The sequence below is a fragment of the Callithrix jacchus genome, chromosome 5, assembly GCF_049354715.1.
Source record: "Callithrix jacchus isolate 240 chromosome 5, calJac240_pri, whole genome shotgun sequence".
Taxonomy (NCBI): domain Eukaryota; kingdom Metazoa; phylum Chordata; class Mammalia; order Primates; family Cebidae; genus Callithrix; species Callithrix jacchus.
This window is the reverse complement of record NC_133506.1, coordinates 161,135,956-161,156,015: the sequence shown is the minus strand read 5'-3', so window position 1 is coordinate 161,156,015 and position 20,060 is coordinate 161,135,956. Positions and strand designations below refer to the sequence as shown.

Sequence of the window (20,060 nt, the reverse complement as noted above, 5' to 3'; positions counted from 1 at the left end):
AGGCAAAGGAACTACAGGCCCAGATCTCAGAAGTACAGGCTAGAAAAAGACCCACAGAGCTGCTGGTCAAAGCCTAATCTAATGGATCAGATTAACTTAGGAAAAGGCAGAGTTAAGACTTGTAGGAAACAAAAACATTTGGCAATAGATAAAGAAATCAGGGATAGAGGCTAAGAGGCAGTGAAGAGATAGTAAGAAAGATGAGAGAACTTGGCCTGCCTGTAATCCCAGCACTTTGGGAGGCTGAGGTAGGCAGATTACCAGAGGTCAGGAGTTTGAGACCAGCCTGGCCAACATGGCAAAACCCTGTCTCTACTAAGAATACAAAAATTAGCCAGGCATGGTGGCATGCACCTGTAATCCCAGCTACTCGTGAGGCTGAAGCAAGAGAATCACTTGAACCTGGGAGGCAGAGGTTGCAGTGGGCAGAGATTGTGTCACTGCACTCCAACCTGGGTGACAGAGTGAGACTGTCTTACAAAAAAAAAGATAAGAGAACTTAAACTCTGAGAGCAAAAGAAGATGTGAGCAGAAAGTGGTCAACAGCATCCAAATGGGCAGGAAGCAGCTGACTGAAAACTAGAGACCACTGGATTTTAGCAATTAAAATTATTAAGGGCCTTTGCAAAAGAAGTTTCATAAAATAGCGGCTGGGGCCAAAGCGAGACTGCAGTTGTATGAAGAGTAAACAGAAGCTGAGAGGGGCAGACAGGAAGGCTCTTAGAAAGACCATTTCAGCATTAGGTAGAACTGGCCATACGAGAACCACAGAATTGGCCAAGATTAAGTCGAATTGGCCTGAAAGCCAACCTGGCAGTTATTTCCACTGCCACCTCCAAGTGCTCATTCATTCTTATTAAAATATTTTTTCATAAGCCACTTGAAGGCTGAGTGCGGTAGCTCACGCCTGTAATCCTATCACTGTGGAATTATAATGTGTATACAGTAAGTCCTTGCTTAACAACATGAATAGGTTCTCAGAAACTGTGATGTTAAGTGAAATGACATACACTAGGTCCTAGGATAACACTTTTTCATGCAACATTCTTTCATTATAACAACAATGAGAAAGAAAATTGGTTTGTTATATGTCATTTCATTTAAAGTCCGTTTCCATGAATCTATCAATGATGTTAGGTGAGGACTTTCTCTCTCTCTTTTCTCTCTCTCTCTCTCTTTCTATATATATATATATATATATATATATATATATATGTATGTATTTTTTTCATCTATCTTCTATTTTCTGAACTGCAGTCCCCCCCCTTCACAAATCAATGGTTTTAACCTTCTGAGGGGCATAAGCATAAACTTTGAGGGGACCCTGTAAAACCCAACCAAACCAGGGATGCATGAACCCCAGGCTAAGAACTTTTCTCTGTAGTACCTTACTTTCGACAATGTTAACTCACTTTCAACTTTCTACCTGGTTCCCCCAACTCCCTTCAGTCCCACTGACCTCCACTTTGCAGCTGCTGTTCCTTCTACTTATCCTGCTCTTCCGCCAGAGGTCCACATGGCTCATTGCCTAAAAACCCCTTCCCACTCACCTCCACTCACAGCCATGCTTTATTTCTCTCTATAGCACTTCTCACCTTCTCATAAACTATGCATTTCACATATCTACAAGTTCATAAATTCTCCCTGCATGAAAACGTAAGCTCCATGAGAACAGAGTTTTTTATATATTTTTTGCTTACTGCTCTATCCCTGGCACCTACAACGGTACTTGGAACACCATAGATATTTCTTCAAATGCACGAATTGAGAAGCAACAAAGGAGTAAAGTGAGAAGGAGCACGCAGGAAGATACAGGATACTGAACATGCTCCCGTTCTGAAGATGGATTCAAAGGTGTTCATTTTACCACTGTGCTTCACAAACTACAGACATATTATACATTCTTGTAAGTATCAAATAATATACTATATAATTTTAAAGTACTACATGAGTACATGAACTGTACAACTCAAATCACCATGCCTGCTCAGATATAAACTCTTATATTTTTCTTACCTAATTAAAATAGTGAGATGGAGAAAAGGAGGCCAAAAAAGAAAAATCCTGTTGTTTTCATTCCCTAGAGAGGTAAAAATAAATTTTACTCATATTTTTCCTCAAATATGTTTTAATAGGCCATGTGGAAAATTATTTCACATGATTTTTTTTAATAGTATATCATGACCTTTCAAAAATAGCACCTTCCCTTATAGAAGTGAAACTAACAGTTTTCTCTGAAAACCTATTTGCAGAGTTAAGTACCTAGAAGCGTTTTCTTCTAAAATGGGTCCTTTCAAAGGTACTGTAAACAATCTCAATAATCTTTGTTTAATTCAAATAAATATAAATTTCAGCTGAAATTTTTTATTCCAAAATTTACTTTTCAAATGTGTGTATGTATGTGTCACTAAAAACACAGGATCCAAATGGAAAAAGGCGTTATGAACCCAAAACACTGATGAGAGACACGCTCACGGGCTAAACAAATGAATAAAAGCAGGAGCAGGAAGGAGGAGGAAAAGAAGGGAGAGGAGAAGGGGAATTTAAGGGAGAAAAGAAAGAGGGAAGGGAAGGGGAAGGAAACAGGGGCCAAGAGAAGCACGCAGCCTGCCTGCCTGCACGCACACACACGTTTGCATGCTACAGATTAAAGTTTCGCCGCCCAAGAAGCTATGAGGCTACCGAAAGCAAGGCATCAGGGAACCACCATTTTCATCCACTGTGAAAGGGATATAGGGACAATCGTTAGAAGCAACTGCTTTTGAGTCCCAGCTTTGCCAATTCCACAGCAGATATTCAAACTTGGTCTCAGTATAACTGCTTGTAAAATGCAGATAACTGTACCCAACTGTTCCCTAAGATCATGTATAGAAAACTGCTCTGCAACCAGTAGAAAAGCATTTTTTAAATTTCTGAATTGAGTGCACCAAGCTTGTATTTTAAAAGATCTATTATACTAAATTACATTCTGGTGGTCTGAAAAAGTGCTGATACTCAAATGGCACAGTGAGAAGGTCAGAGATTCCAGTTCTACACATGATAAAGTGAACCATATTTCCTCATATAAAACAGAAGCCTAAGAGTCTCCCAAATAGCCACATAACAAAAAGCAGCAGGGAGAGAATTATTACCATATATGATCATTTGAAAAAGAAAATAAGGAGCTATATAAAATGGAAATGATGAACATTGACTCCTAAATTAAAACTACTATGACTAATAGTTGCCGACCATTTTTAAATCACTTGACCAACTCAAAAATACAAATGTTTCTTTCTTTCTTTTGTTTTTAGAGGCGAGGTCTTGCTCTGTCACCCAGGCTGGAGTGCCGTGGTTCCCAGTAGCTGGCACCACAGGTGCCACGATGCCCAGCTAACTTTCGTATTTTTTAATGTTTTATAGAGATGAGGCCTCCTTGTTTCGCTCTGGTTGGTCTCAGCCTCCTGGTCTTAAGCAATCTTACCAGCTCAGCCTCCCAAAGTGCTGGGATTACAGGCAGGAACCACGGTGCCCAGCTACAGATGTGTTTCCAGTGACTAAACAGTCATAGAGTAAAATACTCAATATCCAACAAAACCAAACAAATTTGCCGAGGGTGTAATGTACTAACATGCTATGGCCTTTTTCAAAGGTCTATTCTTAGATGTAAAACAAACTCTCTTTAATTAAAACTTTTGCTTATAAATACATTTCCTGAGTAAGTAAAGCCTAACAAATCCAATATGAGTGAAAAACACTGTACCCTGGAAACAGAAAGGAGCCCCACATCCTTCCTAACAGTAGTTTCATGCAACCTTCGCCTCTTTACCACAACAGCAAACAAGCAAACTTAAACCAAGTGCAAGAGTGCTAAATTTAGATTCTTTCAAATAAGGCATCTTTAAAGTTATATGCAAAGGTTTGGTAAATTATTTATTATGTCTCTTATTTTTAATAACGGGATATCATGTTTAACTTGTAATCAAAATGGAAAGAAAGCTGTTATACCATATATTACTGTACTGAGAGTCAGAATTTCCAGTCTATATTTAGGTCACATTAAAATGGAAGCAAAGACGCAAACCAAGCTAAAAATAAAATGTTCTACAAAGTTGAGATTTTTTAAAAGGACTGAAATCTGGCTTTATTTGGTTCCTTAAACGCGGACTGCATTTAGCAGCACCTAAGTTCACAATACTTGGGAAACCTAACTATACTACGTTCCATTTTCCAATACAGGTGCCAGCAAACTACAGCCCACAGATTAGATCCACGGCCAGCATCCTGCCGGCCACCTGATTTTATATAGTCAACGAGCTAAGAAGGTTTTCACGTGTTTAAACTGATCTTTTAAAAATAGGAATAATACTACTTCTTAGCACATAAAAAGTATATGAAATTCAAATTTCAGTGTCCTTAAAGTTTTGTTAGAACACAGAAACACTTCAAGTATTGTCTACGGCTGCTTTACACTACAATGGCAAAGTGATTTTTTTCTTTTTCTTTACTAAGGTGTAATTGACAAAACCTGTATATATTTATGGTATATGCAGTGATTTTTGATGTATGTATACATTGTGAAATAATTGAATCAAGTGAATTAACCTATCCATCACCTCGCATACTTATTTTTTTTGTGGTGAGAACATTTAAGTTCTGCTCTTAGCAATTTTCAAGTATACAGTGCTTTATTATTAACTACTGTCACCTTGCTGTACAAAAGAATTAATTCTATTCTCCAGAGTAAGAACTTATTCCCCAGAATTATTCTGGAGTTCTCCAGTTCTCCCCAGCCCCTCCCTTCTTGGTAACCTCCATTCTCTGAGTTGACTAATTTCAGCAGAGACCTTATGGCCCACAGAATTTAAACTATTTACTATTGAGCCCTTTATGGGAAAAGTTAGACAACTTCTGGCCTGGATGTGTGTTAACTATTTTACTCATCACCTATCAAAATGTAAACGTTCCTACTTGCTTCTCATTTCATAGTGAGTTTCTGAACAACGAACCTGTCAGTTTCACTTTACTCTCCTTTCCTCAGATTCTTCGGGCCATGTTTCTGTTTCCCATCTATTTGGATCATCATGATTCCCATGTTCACACACAGAACTCTAGCTAAAAGTTTTAAATAATATGTCCTAATTTACTCTGCTTCTTTTTTAAATGCTGGACATAAACCATCATGACCCAGTAATGGGCTGCCACCTACAATGTCAAAAGCACAGAGCAAGTCTTCCCCGGTGCACCTTACCCAGGGTCTGTGGTGAAAGAATGTTTTAATGGCAGAAACTGAGTTTTGTGAGGCAGTGAAAAATGCAGACCAATATTTTCACATACTGCCTGACCACAAGAGAACAGGAGTTTATTTACACATCCTTCATATTAAATCAAAACCAAGATATTAATTAAGAATGTGATCATTATCCTTAGGTCTTAAAAAGATATTTTTTTATTAAGATTTATTTTTTAAATTTTACTGTAAGTTTTGGGATACACGTGCAGCATGTGCAGGTTTGTTATATACGTATATATGTGCCATGGTGGTTTGCTGCACCAAACATATATCTTAATCCAGATGGAATACTGGTGTGTTTTTTTGTCTTGTTTTGGGTTTGTTTTTTTCCTAGAGAAGGAGTCTCACTGTTGCCCAAGTGAGTCTTGAATTCCTGGGTTCAACCTATTGCCCTACCTTGGCCTCCCAAAGTGGTAGGATTGTAGGCATGAGCCACCATGCCCAGCCTAGATAAAATATCGATGCAAATTTTTGAGTATCTTTTTATTCTTTAGGTATGTTTTACCTAAATTTAGGGACTCATTTGTGGCCATTAGCTGTAAGAAGACACATAACTGTCAAAATAAATAAACAAATGGGAACACGATAAACCTCATCTGGAAGTATTTTTGACACGTGAAGCTTCAAGACCTTAGCGGAGGTGACTCAAGGGCAGACACGCTGAGATAGCTCCCATTTGTTTATAAGGTTTGGTTTATGATGGTTGAACGGTTCTAGGTTATAAGCCTGACCAACTTTCTTCCAGCCATTCTTGTAAAATGAAAGGCTGCAGTATTCATGGGCCAACAAAAAGCATGCAAAGCCCCTTCCACATTCATGTCCAAAACCCAATTCGTCTGAATCTGTATTAGCGTTGTTTCAACAATGTCTTATTCTCAGTAAATACCTGTAAAATTTTCTACAACAGGATATCTGAATACAAATCCAAAAACTCAAGAAAGTAAAGAGGAGGAAGAGACATGACAAGTGTTAGTTCAATTCGGCTCTCCTGCCTCAGCACCTCTTTCACGTCTGTACATAAGTGACGTGTTGTCTTTGGGAAATAAAGGCAGCCATAAAAGTACTGAGTGTTTAGCACCTGAGTGGCTAGATGAGACCACCTGACATTTCACTTAGGTTATTCAGAGAAAGGAAAAAAGTGAAAAACAGGAAACCAGTAGAGAGGACAACACAGACACACAAAGAAACCAGGAAAAAATGGAAAATGAAAATGGGAACCAAAAGTATACTGCACAGAGTTGTGATGAGGGTGCTAAAATATACATGAGGATTGTATTAAGCCACAATGATTTCATTTACTTAAAAATTATTGTTTTTTTTAAAAAAAACTAGTTCCATTCTTTACTTAAAAAGTCATCAAATCCACTCTAAAAAAGCTGAGATTAGCGCACTGTCCTAAAACAACCCATATTTACTTCTGCAAAGAACTGGTTATTTAAATGATGACATTTTAGGTTGAACCACAGGAAGCCTTCCCTAGCTGGCCAGTTTTGACCTCAGACAGAGCAGAACAGATGAGCAGGAACTGCTTGTGTTGTCTTAAATATGACCAGGCTTCAAGCCAATCTTAGGGCCTACCTCTCCTCCAGGTGCTCCCACCTTACACACCTGAGGAAGGGACACAGAAAACGTTTGTCTTTTTCTAAAGATCCTTCCCTCAATTGTCATCTGGATCATAATTTAAGACTGGGAACCAACGTTAAATTTAGTAGTTCTCATTCTATAAGTTCCCTGCTGTTCTCACATTCTTCCCCAAGAATCAGTATATGTGAATAAGAGACGTACGCAATGAAGTCTGACATACATGAACAGTCCCGACTGCAGGAGGCAGGTATGGGGCCGCAGTTCGCCGCTCTCAGAAATCTTACACCCTAATCTCAGGTGTTCACATATGAAAATGTTGATGAACTGACATGCACGCTAACATAAGAGGAAGTGTAAAATGCAGAACTTGGACATTCAATACACTTCTGAAATTCAAGCAACATTTCATTTCATAATCAAAAATTATCTATCATGGTAAACTATATGTGCTAAATGTTGTTAGAAAGTCCAACAGAAAATGAAAAATAATGTGCTTTTAAAATTGACTTTTAGTCTCCACAAACATACAATCTTAGCTATTACAATGAGCGCATGAATCCTGTAAAATAGAGTGGTACTTCCAGCAAATTTTGTTTGACTCGATTCCCTTCAGTTTAGAGCCACTTCTAAGTTTTCTTTCAAACAGTATAAATCTACTGGTTAATATTGATAAATATGCATGGCATTTTGACCGTTTCATATAAATATGTAACATACACATATGTTTGTTTGTTTTTAAGAGACAGAGTCTCGGCCGGGCGCGGTAGCTCACGCCTGTAATCCCAGCACTTTGGGAGGCCGAGGCGGGTGGATCACAGGTCAGGAGATCGAGACCATCCTGGTCTACATGGTGAAACCCCGTCTCTACTAAAAATACAAAAAATTAGCTGGGCATGGTGGCGCATGCCTGTAATCCCAGCTACTCAGGAGGCTGAGGCAGGAGAATTGCCTGAACCCAGGAGGCGGAGGTTGCGGTGAGCCGAGATGGCGCCATTGCACTCCAGCCTGGGTAACAAGAGCAAAACTCCATCTCAAAAAAAAAAAAGAGACAGAGTCTCGCTTCATTGCTCGGGTTGGCGGGCAATGGCACAACCTCAGTTAACTGCAGCCTGGAACTCTTGGGCTTAAGTGATCCTCAAGCACCCTGTTCTCTCAAAGTGCTGAGGTTATGGGTGTGAGCCACCATGCCCAGCCACTATACAATTTCTTTTTATCTTTTTACACAGGCCCCTATACAATCTCTTTTTGATTTTCTGTCAGACTTTCTAATAAAAACATTTAGCACACATATTTTGCCATGATGAGGGATAATTTTTTATTATGAAATGAAATGCTGCTAGAATTTCAAGTGTGTTGAATGTCAGTGCATTTTGCCCATCATTAACACTTTTATGAATTTTTTTTCAAAATTAAGATTTGAAATGTTAAAAAACAGTTTTAGGAAAGTCCCTGTTTAGCCTTAATCTTCCTTCTAAAAACGCATTAAATGTTTTTTGTAGTAAATGTCTTAATTTACTACAAACTCAAAAATATCACTATTAAAAGGAGTTACAAGAGTAACACAACATGGTAACATCCACATAGCACACAGGTAACTTTTCATTACTTTTTTATTGCATTTTAGGTTTGGGGGTACATGTGAAGAACATGCAAGATTGTAGCATAGATACACACGTGGCAGTGTGATTTGCTGACTTCCTCCCCTTCACCTATATCTGGCATTTCTCCCCATGCTATCTCTCCCCAACTTTCCACCCCCCACTGTCCCTCCCCAATTTCCCCCCAACAGACCCCAGTGTGTGATGCTACCCTCCCTGTGTCCAAGTGTTCTCATTGTTCAACACCTGCCTATGAGTAAGAATATGCGGTGTTTGATTTTCTGCTCTTGTGTCAGTATGCTGAGAATGATAGTCTCCAGGTTCATCCATGTCCCTACAAAGGACACGAACTCATGGTTTTTGATGGCTACGTAATATTCCATGGTGTATATGTGCCACATTTTCCCTGTCCAGTCTATCATCGATGGGCATTTGGGTTGGTTCCAGGTCTTTGCTATTGTAAACAGTACTGCAGTGAACATTCATGTGCATGTGTCCTTATAGTAGAACGATTTATAGTCCTTTGGATATATTTCTAGTAATGGGATTGCTGGGTCAAATGGAATTTCTATTTCTAGGTCCTTGAGGAATCACCACACTGTCTTCCACAGTGGTTGAACTAATTTACACTCCCACCAGCAGTGTAAAAGTGTTCCTATTTCTCCACATCCTCTCCAACATCTGTTGTCTCCAGATTTTTTAATGATCGCCATTCTAACTGGCGTGAGATGGTATCTCAATGTGGTTTTGATTTGCATCACTCTAATGACCAGTGATGATGAGCATTTTTTCATATGTTTGTTGGCCTCATGTATGTCTTCTTTTGTAAAGTGTCTGTTCATATCCTTTGCCCAGTTTTGAATGGGCTTGTTTGTTTTTTCTGGTAATTCTGTTTCAGTTCCTTGTAAATTCTGGATATCAGCCCTTTGTCAGATGGGTAAACTGCAAAAATGTTTTCCCATTCTGTTGGTTGCCAATTCACTGTAATGACTGTTTCTTTTGCTGTGCAGTATCTGTGGCGTTTGATTAGGTCCCATTTGTCTATTTTGGCTTTTGTTGCCAATACTTTTGGTGTTTTGGTCAGGAAGTCCTTGCCTACTCCTATGTCCTGAATGGTTTTGCCTAGATTTTCTTCTAGGGTTTTTATGGTGCCAGGTCTTATGTTTAAGTCTTTAATCCATCTGGAGTTAATTTTAGTGGAAGGTGTCAGGAAGGTGTCCAGTTTCTGCTTTCTGCACATGGCTAGCCAGTTTTCCCAACACCATTTTCATTATTAAAAGGAACCATGGATGCATGGTTCCGGACCCCGCACTTTGTGAGAACCTGCAATCCGAAAGCCTGGCCAGCCCTTGGAGCCATGCAAGGTGCAGGTAAGCCGCGAGCACCGTGTACCACAGGCCTGCCTCGGGGCTTCTGCCTTCCAGACAGCAGCAGAGGGCAGAAAGGCAGGAAAGGCTGACGGAGTCACCTCCCACCTACCCTCTGGGTGGGCCTAAGGGGGAAAGCAGAGGGGCTCACTGCAGAGCGGGCCGGTTGCCCTGCACACACGCACGCTCCCCGGAACGGCAGAGAGGAAAAACTGAAACTCTCCTTTCAACTTCCCTAAGTGGGAAATCGCGACGGCGTGTCAGCTTTTTCCCACGCTCCCACTAAGCAGCAGGTTCCCTGCACCCGCCTCAGCCATTCGAACTCCCTGGGAGCCCAAGTTCGCAGCCTCCCGCGCGCGGGCCGGGAATCACTTCGGCAGCGCCAAGATCTGCCGCCCCCGGGCCCCGCCCCACCCCGCCCCGCCGGCACTCCAGGCCCCGCCCCACCCCGCCCCGCCGGCACTCCAGGCCCCGCCCCACCCCGCCCCGCCGGCACTCCAGGCCCCGCCCCACCCCGCCCCGCCGGCACTCCAGGCCCCGCCCCACCCCGCCCCGCCGGCACTCCAGGCCCCGCCCCACCCCGCCCCGCCGGCACTCCAGGCCCCGCCCCACCCCGCCCCGCCGGCACTCCAGGCCCCGCCCCACCCCGCCCCACCGGCACTCCAGGTCCCGCCCCTCCCCGCCCCGCCGGCACTCCAGGCCCTGCCCCGCCCCACTATCCCCGCCTTCCCCGCCTTCCCGGGTTCGCCAGGCGCGCTCCTGCGCCCCTGCGCCCCCGCGCCCCCGCGCCGTCTCTACCTCCCGCTTTCCAAGCGGCCCTTAGGCTCGCCTCCTCCGCCCTACCTTGGTCCGGATCTGCCCCGAGGTGGACACCTTGCGGATCAGTTTCTGGGGTCCCTCTTGCTCCGCTTCGCTGTCAGACGAATCCTCTCCCGGCCCCGCCGAGGCAGCGGCGGTGGTGACCGCGGCGCCGGCCCCGGCAGCTGCTCCTCCAGCGGCGCCCGGAGGGTGGTGCTGGCCTCCGGCCCCGGCCATCCTCTCTGACTCCTGCGGGGACACAGCACCGCCCGGCGAGGGCGGGGGCGGCGGTCAGCGGGTGGGCTCTGCCCGAGCGGAGCGCGGAACCCCGCGCCTGGCCGCCGCCGCCATCTTCCGTTCCCCCAGCTGCCCTCGCAGGGAAGGGTCGCCCGGCTAGACGCCCTCCAGGCAGGGGTCCGCCCGGCTCCTCCGCCCGCTTTCCGCAGGAGCTGCGGCCACGGTGGGGCGCAGGGGTCGCGGATCCCCGCCCGCCTGGGACCCCTGCGCACCCAGCCTCGGATAGGACCCGCGCGGGTAGACAGGATGCGGTGACGGGGTTTGGGGCAACCTTCCTTCCACTCGCGCTATGCTCGGGGGTCCCCAGAGTGGACAGTCCTTGGGGTCTGGAAAGCAGAAGGGGGAGGAGGCAGGAAACCTCTGCAGCCCCCCCCCACTCACTTTGGGGCTGCAGGCACAACACTGGTCCCTGGGGAAGAATGGAAACCTGGAGCTTCCTACCGGCACCCTTGGGTGCACCCGCCACCTCCTGGACCTCGAATCTCTCCAGAGACACTTGGGCCTCACCGCGCGGTTCCAGCTGAACAAAAGTCTCCTCTGCCCCCGAGACGGTCGGATGCTGCCCCTCGTCGGTCTCCTGACCCCCAGCCCCACTCCGGAGAACGGTACCTCTCCCGCCTCCGCCCAGGGCGTCAGGTCCTCTCAGGTCTCCCGACAGCCGCGTTCAGTTTCTGGCCCACCCCCACCCCCATCCGGCGCACACGGAAGAGAAGAGCATTTTCCGGGAGGTTCAGCTCCGCTCTGAGCACTTTTTGTCCAGAGAGAGCGATCCCCATCGGCCAACAGGAAACTGGGCAGGGCGTGAAGAAAGCGCAGAAACAAGAGGCTACACGCAGCCCAAGACGACAGAATTCACAAGGACTGTCTAAGCTGAAGCGCTAACCCAGACTGCCTGGAAGAAAACAATTCACTCCAACCCTCAATAACCAAGACAAAAAGCCTTGGAGGTCCTGGCAGAGCCACTCCCTAGCCCGGACTAGAGCAGGAGGAAATGGGATCAACAGGCTGTAGCCACCGCGCACAACTCCCCTGCGAGCCGGCGGAGCGGGCACTTGGGAACCGCGGACTGGCAGCGAGTTGTGCACGCTCAATGTCAAAGAACCCTCACGGGTGTGAGGGGGTTGGGGGAGAAGACACTAAAAGGACAGATCCCTCTTGTCATCCAAAGAGAACACCAAACGGGTGTTAGCTATATTTTGAAATAGGACAAAAAGTCCCTGCCAGACTGGAGTCTCTCCACCTGGAGAAAGCAATCTCTGTTAGCATGTTCATGCCGTTCACTACCCATTCATTTCGTATTTTTTCAGTTGACATGACCTTTAAGGTTTCTCCAGACTAAGGTTCTATTTTTTTTTCACTTGCAGTCTTACTCCCAACAAGAAATTTGATGTATTAGAGTTAACAGTACTAAGAAGTTTTACGAAATAGTATGCAATCCCAACACTGGACATCGCATTGTAAATTAAATTCATTAAAATGTAAAATGTGTTTAGTTTAAATCTTTAAAGACAGGAGGTTGCTGCTAGGTAATAACAGAGAGGCTACTTCTGCAGCTTCTGTTGTCTCCTTTAGGAAAGGAAGGAGTTGGGCAAAAACTTTAAGAGCACTTAGAGCTCTACAAATATGTAATTCTTTATCTACAAAGAACATACTGCGGGAAATTCTTGAGAAAAATAATCAGAATAATGGCCTTCATCCCCACCTGTTTGGTCATGGACAAGTCCAATATTTTGGCAATGTAGACAAGGACACGTAGTAAAGGGCCTTTTGAAAGAATAAACTTTGTTTAGTCCTCTCTTTTAAAAATGTAAAGAAACTGAGGCCCCAAATCACAAACTGGGACCAAAGTCACAATCGCGCGGTCACTATTCTAACGTTCTAATCGTGTTACCACACTGTATAACAAAAGGAAGTTTGTCAGTTACCATATACTTCTATGCATACTTTGTGTTTAATACAGCAACATTTTCCAGAGTCCAGGCAGCAGGTGATTAAACTGAAAGGCATTATCTAATGCCCAGGCCGATTTTGTGATTTTAAGAGGTCAGATTACATCTCACTCTTTGATTCGAATGCTGATTGCTTAAAAATACTTCAATAGTTTCATATCCCAGAGCTGAGCCATTAATACCTCAAAGTAAAGGCATTCCTTACACTCAAAGATCTAACCTCAGAGCCAGCTTCACACTTCTGCACTCACCTCTTCTGAAGAGCCAGTTTCAAAGAATCCTTTATTTATGATACCTGACTTACTAGCTTCTTCTCAGGTCTGTACATTAGAAGCTTTTAGGATGAATATCTAATTTGTGCACTGTGTATCTGCAATGTACTTCACCTTCCTTAAAAGTATCACAACAACGTCAAGGTCTCAATATTTCCAACCATTTCAACCATGTAGCTCAAAATGGCAACTGAAACAGATTTCATATAGGTGGTATCTCACATTATTTATTTGATTTATAAGAAGTCCTTGGCCTTTTCCTTAGTGATTTCAGATTTTCTAATAATTGCTTAGACATATCTTACATATTTCTTTTATTGTTACTTTGAAATCTCTGTTCAGAACATATCACAAACACACTATTAAAGAATTGAACATCAGCTCTGTAGACACTGCATTTAGGATGATATGAAAATAGGAGGTAGCTACCACCAAATTAGGTTTTTACTTAATATGGATCCTGGCCCATTAAAAAAAAGAACACCTATTAGACTGAAGATGTGTAAGTCACAGCCAAATTTCGTACTGATACCAACTTTATGAATATTAGTGTATTATTTTCTACAGAGGTATTTTGAATTATATTTTTACTGATCACTACTCATAACAAAAGGGGTTTTAATACCCATTGGCAACTTTGAAATCTCATATGTTCTATGGTTTCATATTAAATATTATACCATAAATACGCAGAATGTTACATTTTATATCCTGAAGAGCTCAAGTCAGCACTTGAAATACAACTGTGTTCTAGGACTTGCATTCCTAATCAATTAGGATCCACGCAATCAAAGAATGCTGCAGGCTGGACAAGTACAGGCACCGGGAAACTGCTTTCATTAAACTTAACAACTATTTTCATAATATGCTAATTTGCTACCTATTAAGAATTTAACATTCAAAACTTTAACCTATTAACATTTCCTTAGTTGTTACCTAACGAGAAAGCTTTGGGGATTAATCGTGATATTAACTGCATATACGTATGGTCATCCTTGTACCCGAGACAAAAACCTTTCATCATCTAGATCTAATGCAAAGATTTATAAACATCATTTATATTCTGACCCCTTTTCCTTTGAAACTCTTTTCTTCCTAATTTTCCTTTAGACCCCAATACTTTTATCAGCACTAACTAGTATAAAACCATTTCAAAATAAAGCAAAACTTTTCTTTCTGTTTTTAGAGACAAGGTCTTGCTCTCTTGACCAGGCTGGAATGCAATGCCCAATCCCAGCTCACTGCATCCTTGAACTCAAAGGCTCCTCTGGCATCGGCCTCCGAGGGTAGTCCCAGGATAGCTGGGACTATAGATATGCATCGCAAGGCCTGGCTAGATTTTTGTTGTTGTTTTGTAGACACAGGGTTTGGTCATCTTCCACAGGCTGGTCTCAAACTCCTGACCTCAAAAGATCCTCCCACCTTGGCCTTCCAAAGTGTTGGGATTATAGGCGTGAGCCACTGTGCCAAAAGCAAATGTAATAAGTGTACTCTAGCATCCCCCAACTAAGGACTACTTTGTGTAAATACTTCTACATTTTTGAAGTATTGGCTAGAATTCTACTTACCTATTTTCCTCGCAGTAAGAATTGTTTGGCTAAATCTCTACCCACTCATACCTACCACTGAAGTATTTTTTAATTGGTTAGAAATTTAGGTTATGCCTCTATTTCCACTGAAATGTGATTGCATTTCAAAGCTAGCATTAAAGAAACTACACAGAAACTTAGAATGCTAACATTTAGATTCTTTAGGCCCAATAATTTAGCCAGAATAGTAAGACTGATCGTTTATCTAAGTGGTTTGCGTAACTAAATAACGTCAGTTCATCTCCCAGTTGTGTAGTAAACTTCAGCAACAGCTCAATGTGACTGTGTTTTGAGAAAGAAGTGCTGTTCCCTTCACTGACAGCATCAATTCCTGATGCTGTGTTTACTCTTCTGCCTGAATAGTTCCATGCAGAATCACACCACCATGTTTTAGGTTCCATCAAAAATAAGGAGGGGCCAGAAGCAGTGGCTCACACCAGTAATCCTAGCACTTTAGGAAGCTGAGGTGGGCAGATTGCTTGAGCCCAGGAGTATGAGGCCAGTCTGGTCAACACATATGGGACTATAGGTACCAGGCACTATAGGTGCCTCCAGGAACCTGGGACTATAGGTGTGCACCACCACACCCATCTGTACAAGGAAATACAAAATCAGCCTGGCATGGTGGCATACACCTATAGTCCCAGCTACTCAGGCTGAGGTAGGAGAATCGCTTGAGCCATGAGGTAGAGGTTGCGGTGAGCTGAGAATCAGGCCCCTGCACCAGCCTGGGTGACATGGTGAGACTCTGTCTCAAACAGTGAGGAGAGTAAACGGTTTCATGTACGCTGTTATTCATACATGCCCTCATGTTATCCAGTAAGGGATAATGCAACAGGATCTGTTGACACAGAATGAATATTAAGTGTATGCAATATCATTCAGTATTGAACATTCCTTTCTATAAATGTAAATGAGCATACTTTTATGATAAAGCATTAAGTTGCCTATATTTGAATTTAAAAAGCAAATTTTACATAACTCTGACCTGTAATCCTAGCTCTTTGGGATGCCCTGGCAGAAGGATCCCTTAAGGCCACAAGGGAGACCAGCCTGGGCAACATCGCCAGATGCCATCTCTACAAAAAAACCCAAAATGAGCCAAGCATGGTGGAATGTGCTTATAGTCCTAGCTACTCAGGAGGCTGAGGCGGAAGGATCCTTTGAGTCCAGGAGTTCCTGGCTTCAGGGAGCTGATCACACCACTGTATTCCAGCCTGGACAACAGAGCAAGCCCCTGTCTCAAAAAAATAAACACAAAAGTTTTTAAATAAAAAAACTTTGAAACGGAATCCAAGTGAAAGCAGGTATTCCTAACCTGAGGTCTTTGAGGATCCACCAACTGGTCTGAAAGAAATCTGATACTCTTGAAATTGTATTAAAATGTCTCACATCTATACACACACATAAATATATATATAATATGTATATATGTGACACATATGATGTCACATAAGTGCATGTTTGAGGGAAAGAGGGTTCATAGCTTTGATCGGATTCTTAAAGGGATTGCTGACCCCCAAAAAGGTCACAAATCCCCAATTTGGATGGACTTTGTGTCCTTTCGAAACATAATTAGATTAAGCTGTCTCTCCACCGCCCCTTACGCCAAATGCCTGAAAGATTTAACGTTTAAACACTCCTTTTTCCCTAATGTATCCCACACTTATCTTTATAGGCCACTTTTTAGTAATTTGGGTAAATTGTCTTTTTTAAGAATTTAAATAAGAATTCTCTTCATTCGTTCTTAGGCTTGGTCATATCTGTCTGACCACAGGGGTTGGAATAAAGTCGCTTGTAAGAAGTACTATTTCATCCCACATAACCGAGATCTCTGAATGTATTTTTTGGACTTTCTGAATGTAAGCCATTAACACATATGAAAAAAAGACATTCTGTTTAGTTAAGAACGTTAGCTTTCTGAGGACAAGGATCTGTTTCTCTTTGTTAGTAACTGCGATCCAACAGTCCTGGAATATAATAGGTGGTGAATGGAAACAGGTGCTGAGCAAATTAAATGGTCTTCAGTGTTTAAAAAAAATAAACCTGATTTTTAAAAGATGGTTCCGCGGTCTGCCTAAGTGTCGCAGTCCGTTCACACATTTCTGTTAGGGCTCTAGTTTTAAGAGCTCCAGTGGTAAGACTGGAAACTGAATACTTTCTGTGGAAAATAAACGAGCATTTTAGCTGTCACTTTCCAGAAGCAAAAAAAAAAAAAGTTTTTCTCTAATTTTCTAAATGCCAAGTACTTGTGACATCAGCAGCCTAAAGGAAAATACATACAAGCGGATATTTCCATTGTGATTGATGTTGGCTTAAGGTATCCAGGTCCCTTCAGGAAAGTTTAAAAGTAAAATCACTGAATTTAGTTCTCAATGATCTTTGATTTAAACTTCAAAACCGGATTGTATTTTTAGTTTGGAGACTAGCTTAAGCGCCAGGGATAACCACAATGGAAGAAGCATGAGCAGATGCGCAACGTGACATGTTCAAATTCCCGAAAGCAAAGACAGCTGCAGATGCAGAGGGATCAGAGCGAAGGACGCTTCAGAAAGGTCAGGAATCAGATTGGCCGAGAAACACTCTGGGCAAAGGAGCTGAGAGCGTATACACTAGAAAAGAAAAAGGACAGCCACCGGGGCACCTGACCTAGCGGCTCTCAACAGGCAGAGGGCCGGCCTGAGCAGACTCGCGGAGTCCCTCGGAAAACAGCATCAGAACACGTTGACCGGAACACGGGTGAGGCCAGAAATTTCGGACGGGGCTTTTCAGACGGGCTCAGATTGTCAACCAACAAGGAGCAGCAAGTATCAAAGCGCGGCGTGGAGAGCCAAAATTCGATGCCAGGGAAAAGGCGGCCCACACAGCCTTCCAGAGCTCTGAGTGAGACCGGGGATTCCTGGATGGAATCCCTGGAGGGACGTGAGACGGTTCTGTTTGAATCGGAAGAAAGAAGGAAGTTGAGGGAGTTTGAGGAAACAAATACAAAGCCCCCCGGTCTCCTGCTCCTTATCCTCGCACACACACTATTCTTGGCTCCTAAAACTACTCAACCTCCGCGTTGTGCGTGCAGCGAAATCCCAGGCGAAAGCGAAGTCAGCTTTCCGCTCCCTCCCCGGCAAAACCCCGTGCACCCTCCAGACGTCCGAGCTTTAGCGGCGGGCAGGAGCCGGAGGCGTGGTTCTGGGCTCGGCCTCTCCAGGAGCCGGTCCCCGGGAACCTGCGCGCCCAGGTGACGGCCAGGGTGCGGTCTCGGCAGGGAAAATCGGGCTCCTCCGGCCCCCCACGCCGGCCGCGCAGCCTTGCTTCTCTCCCCCGCCTACACTCCACGCTCCCAAAGCAAGTGAAAAGTTGAGAAGTCGATGAAGCCGAGAAACGGACCCCGCGGGGCCGTAGCCAGCGGTTTCGCCCGCGGCCTCTCGGGGAGAGCCTCGATCAGCCGGACAAAGGCGCTCCAGGCGGCGCGCGAGGAGAGCCCGGGCGGCGGAGGAAGGGCTGCCCCGGCTGGGAAGCAGCTGGGGACCTCATCCCGGGCCATTTCCTGAACGGAACCCGGCCCGGGCGGGGGGAGCAGAGGAGAAAACGGGAGGGGGTGGGCGCGGACGCGGTACCCACCGGTTCCTCCCACGCCGGGCTGCGGGCGCCGGACGCGGGGCGCACGTGCTGCGGCTCCATCGCTCCCGCCCGCGCCCGCCGGCCGCCCGGCCGCCCGGGCGCGCGGACCCGGGCCCCCGCCGCCGCCGCTGCCGCTGCGCCGGGGCTGCTGGATGCGCTTCCCTCGCCGCTGTCCCTCGGCCGCCGCCCCGGCTCCCGCCCGGGGCCAGCCACCGGCCCTCCCGCCGACTCCGGCTTCCGCCTCGCTCTCCCGCCCCCGCGCCGGTCCCTTCCTCCTCCGCCGCCTCCTCCTTCTCTTCCTCGGTCCCGCTCCCCTGCGCGGCTCCAAGCGGTCCGCTCCCCACCGCCGCCGCCGCCGCCGCCTCCCACGGGCGCAGAATCCGCCCCTCGCTCCTTCCTCCGCCCCCGGCTCCCTCCCCTTTTCCTCCCCGCTGCCCGCCCCTCCCCCCGGCCGCCCCCTCCTCCCGGCGGGCGGCCCGGGACGCACGTGACCCCCCTGTCAGGCCTTATAAGGCGCGGAACCGAAAGCGGCCGCCGGGTGGTCACGGGCGCCGGGCGGCCGCGCGGAGAGGAGCGGCGTCCCTCGGGGACGGGCGCGCGGAGGGCGGCGGGGAAAGCCCAGGCTGGGGTGCGCCGGCCACCGCGCTGGCTACGGGAGCGGACGCGGGTCTCCGGAGACGCCTCCCAGCGCCCCTGTCTCTCGCTCTCGTCGTCTCCGGTGCCTGCAGCCGGCGCCTGCCTCCCAACAAACGCTGGCGGCCCGCGCTGCAGGCGCCTCCCCTCCTGGGGGTGCCAAGGCTTGAGCGCAATCCCACTGGACAGCAGCCGGCTTCAGCGGAGTGAGGACTCAACCGCGCTCCAGCTGCGCTCTAGGGCGGGCAAACTGCGCCGGGCACAGTTTCTTCCTAGTGACGTTCAGAATGCAGATGGGTTACCGACTGCACGAGAGGTTAAACTTCAAGGAGTGCTTTTTAAATTCATTTTTAAGTATCAACGGTTTCCGGGAAAGAAAAGCGGCCAAGGAGTCGATCTGTCTTCCAGTTTTCTCCCTAACTCAAATTAGGACATGGGCTGGCTCTCAGTGAGCGCTCAGTAAACAGCAAGTCCCCTCCCGCCCTCTGAAAAAGCGTTAAAGACGGCGTTTCGGATCATCTTGGCCTCGAAAGCAGTTTGCATGTAGCTCCAGTCAAAGAGAGACTGGCTTGACAGGCTATTCCCCCTCCGGGATCAGGTATCATCATCTTTTCACGGCCCTCAATCATGCCATCATGTCAAATGCACCCACAAATTTTAAAAACACCTCGGCAAGTCAAAAACAATTGACGTAGCCTGACCCCAGCCCACTCATTTTTCAGGATCCTACAACCCAACTTCTGCGCCTGCTGTTCCGCAGGGACTGCACTGAAAAAAGTCACCTCGTGGTTTTGAAAATCCCCTAAACTGTTGGATATTTCCAGTGCCCGTCGTACTTGACCTGTTTGCAGTGTTTGTCATTGTTGACCAGATTTTTTTAAAATTTATTTGTTTTCAGACAGGATCTCGCTCTGTCGTGCAGGCTGGACGGCAGGGCCCCGATTATGGCTCCCTGTGTCTTCGACCTCTTGGGCTCAAACGATCCTCCCGCCTCAGCCTCTCCAGTATTGGGACTACAGGCGGGCACCACCAACCCCAACTGATGTTTTTATTGTTAGTATGGATGGGGGTGCTCTTCTATGTTAC

General features: G+C 45.7%; 1 protein-coding gene across 15 annotated transcripts in view; it reads right to left on the bottom strand.

Annotated features, from left to right (window-relative positions):
* The window catches only part of DGKH (diacylglycerol kinase eta), a 203,255-nt gene extending 184,532 nt beyond the window's left edge, over positions 1-18,723 (bottom strand). For 6 of the 15 annotated variants that reach the window (XR_008481825.2, XR_013536233.1, XM_035303416.3 and 3 more), the window contains exons 1-2: positions 18,342-18,723; positions 10,665-10,868 (exon numbers count right to left, since the gene is read on the bottom strand). Coding sequence is in view for 11 of the 15 variants with exons in the window: in XM_035303416.3 (XP_035159307.1) it covers positions 10,665-10,868; positions 18,342-18,401 (264 nt within the window). In the remaining 4 variants the exon portion in view is untranslated. Of the gene's footprint in view, positions 1-10,664; positions 10,869-11,423; positions 11,660-18,341 lie in introns of those variants that run through there. The other 9 variants (XR_013536235.1, XM_054256834.2, XM_078375348.1 and 6 more) reach the window with 2 other exon arrangements.
* Positions 18,724-20,060: the final 1,337 nt, after the last annotated feature.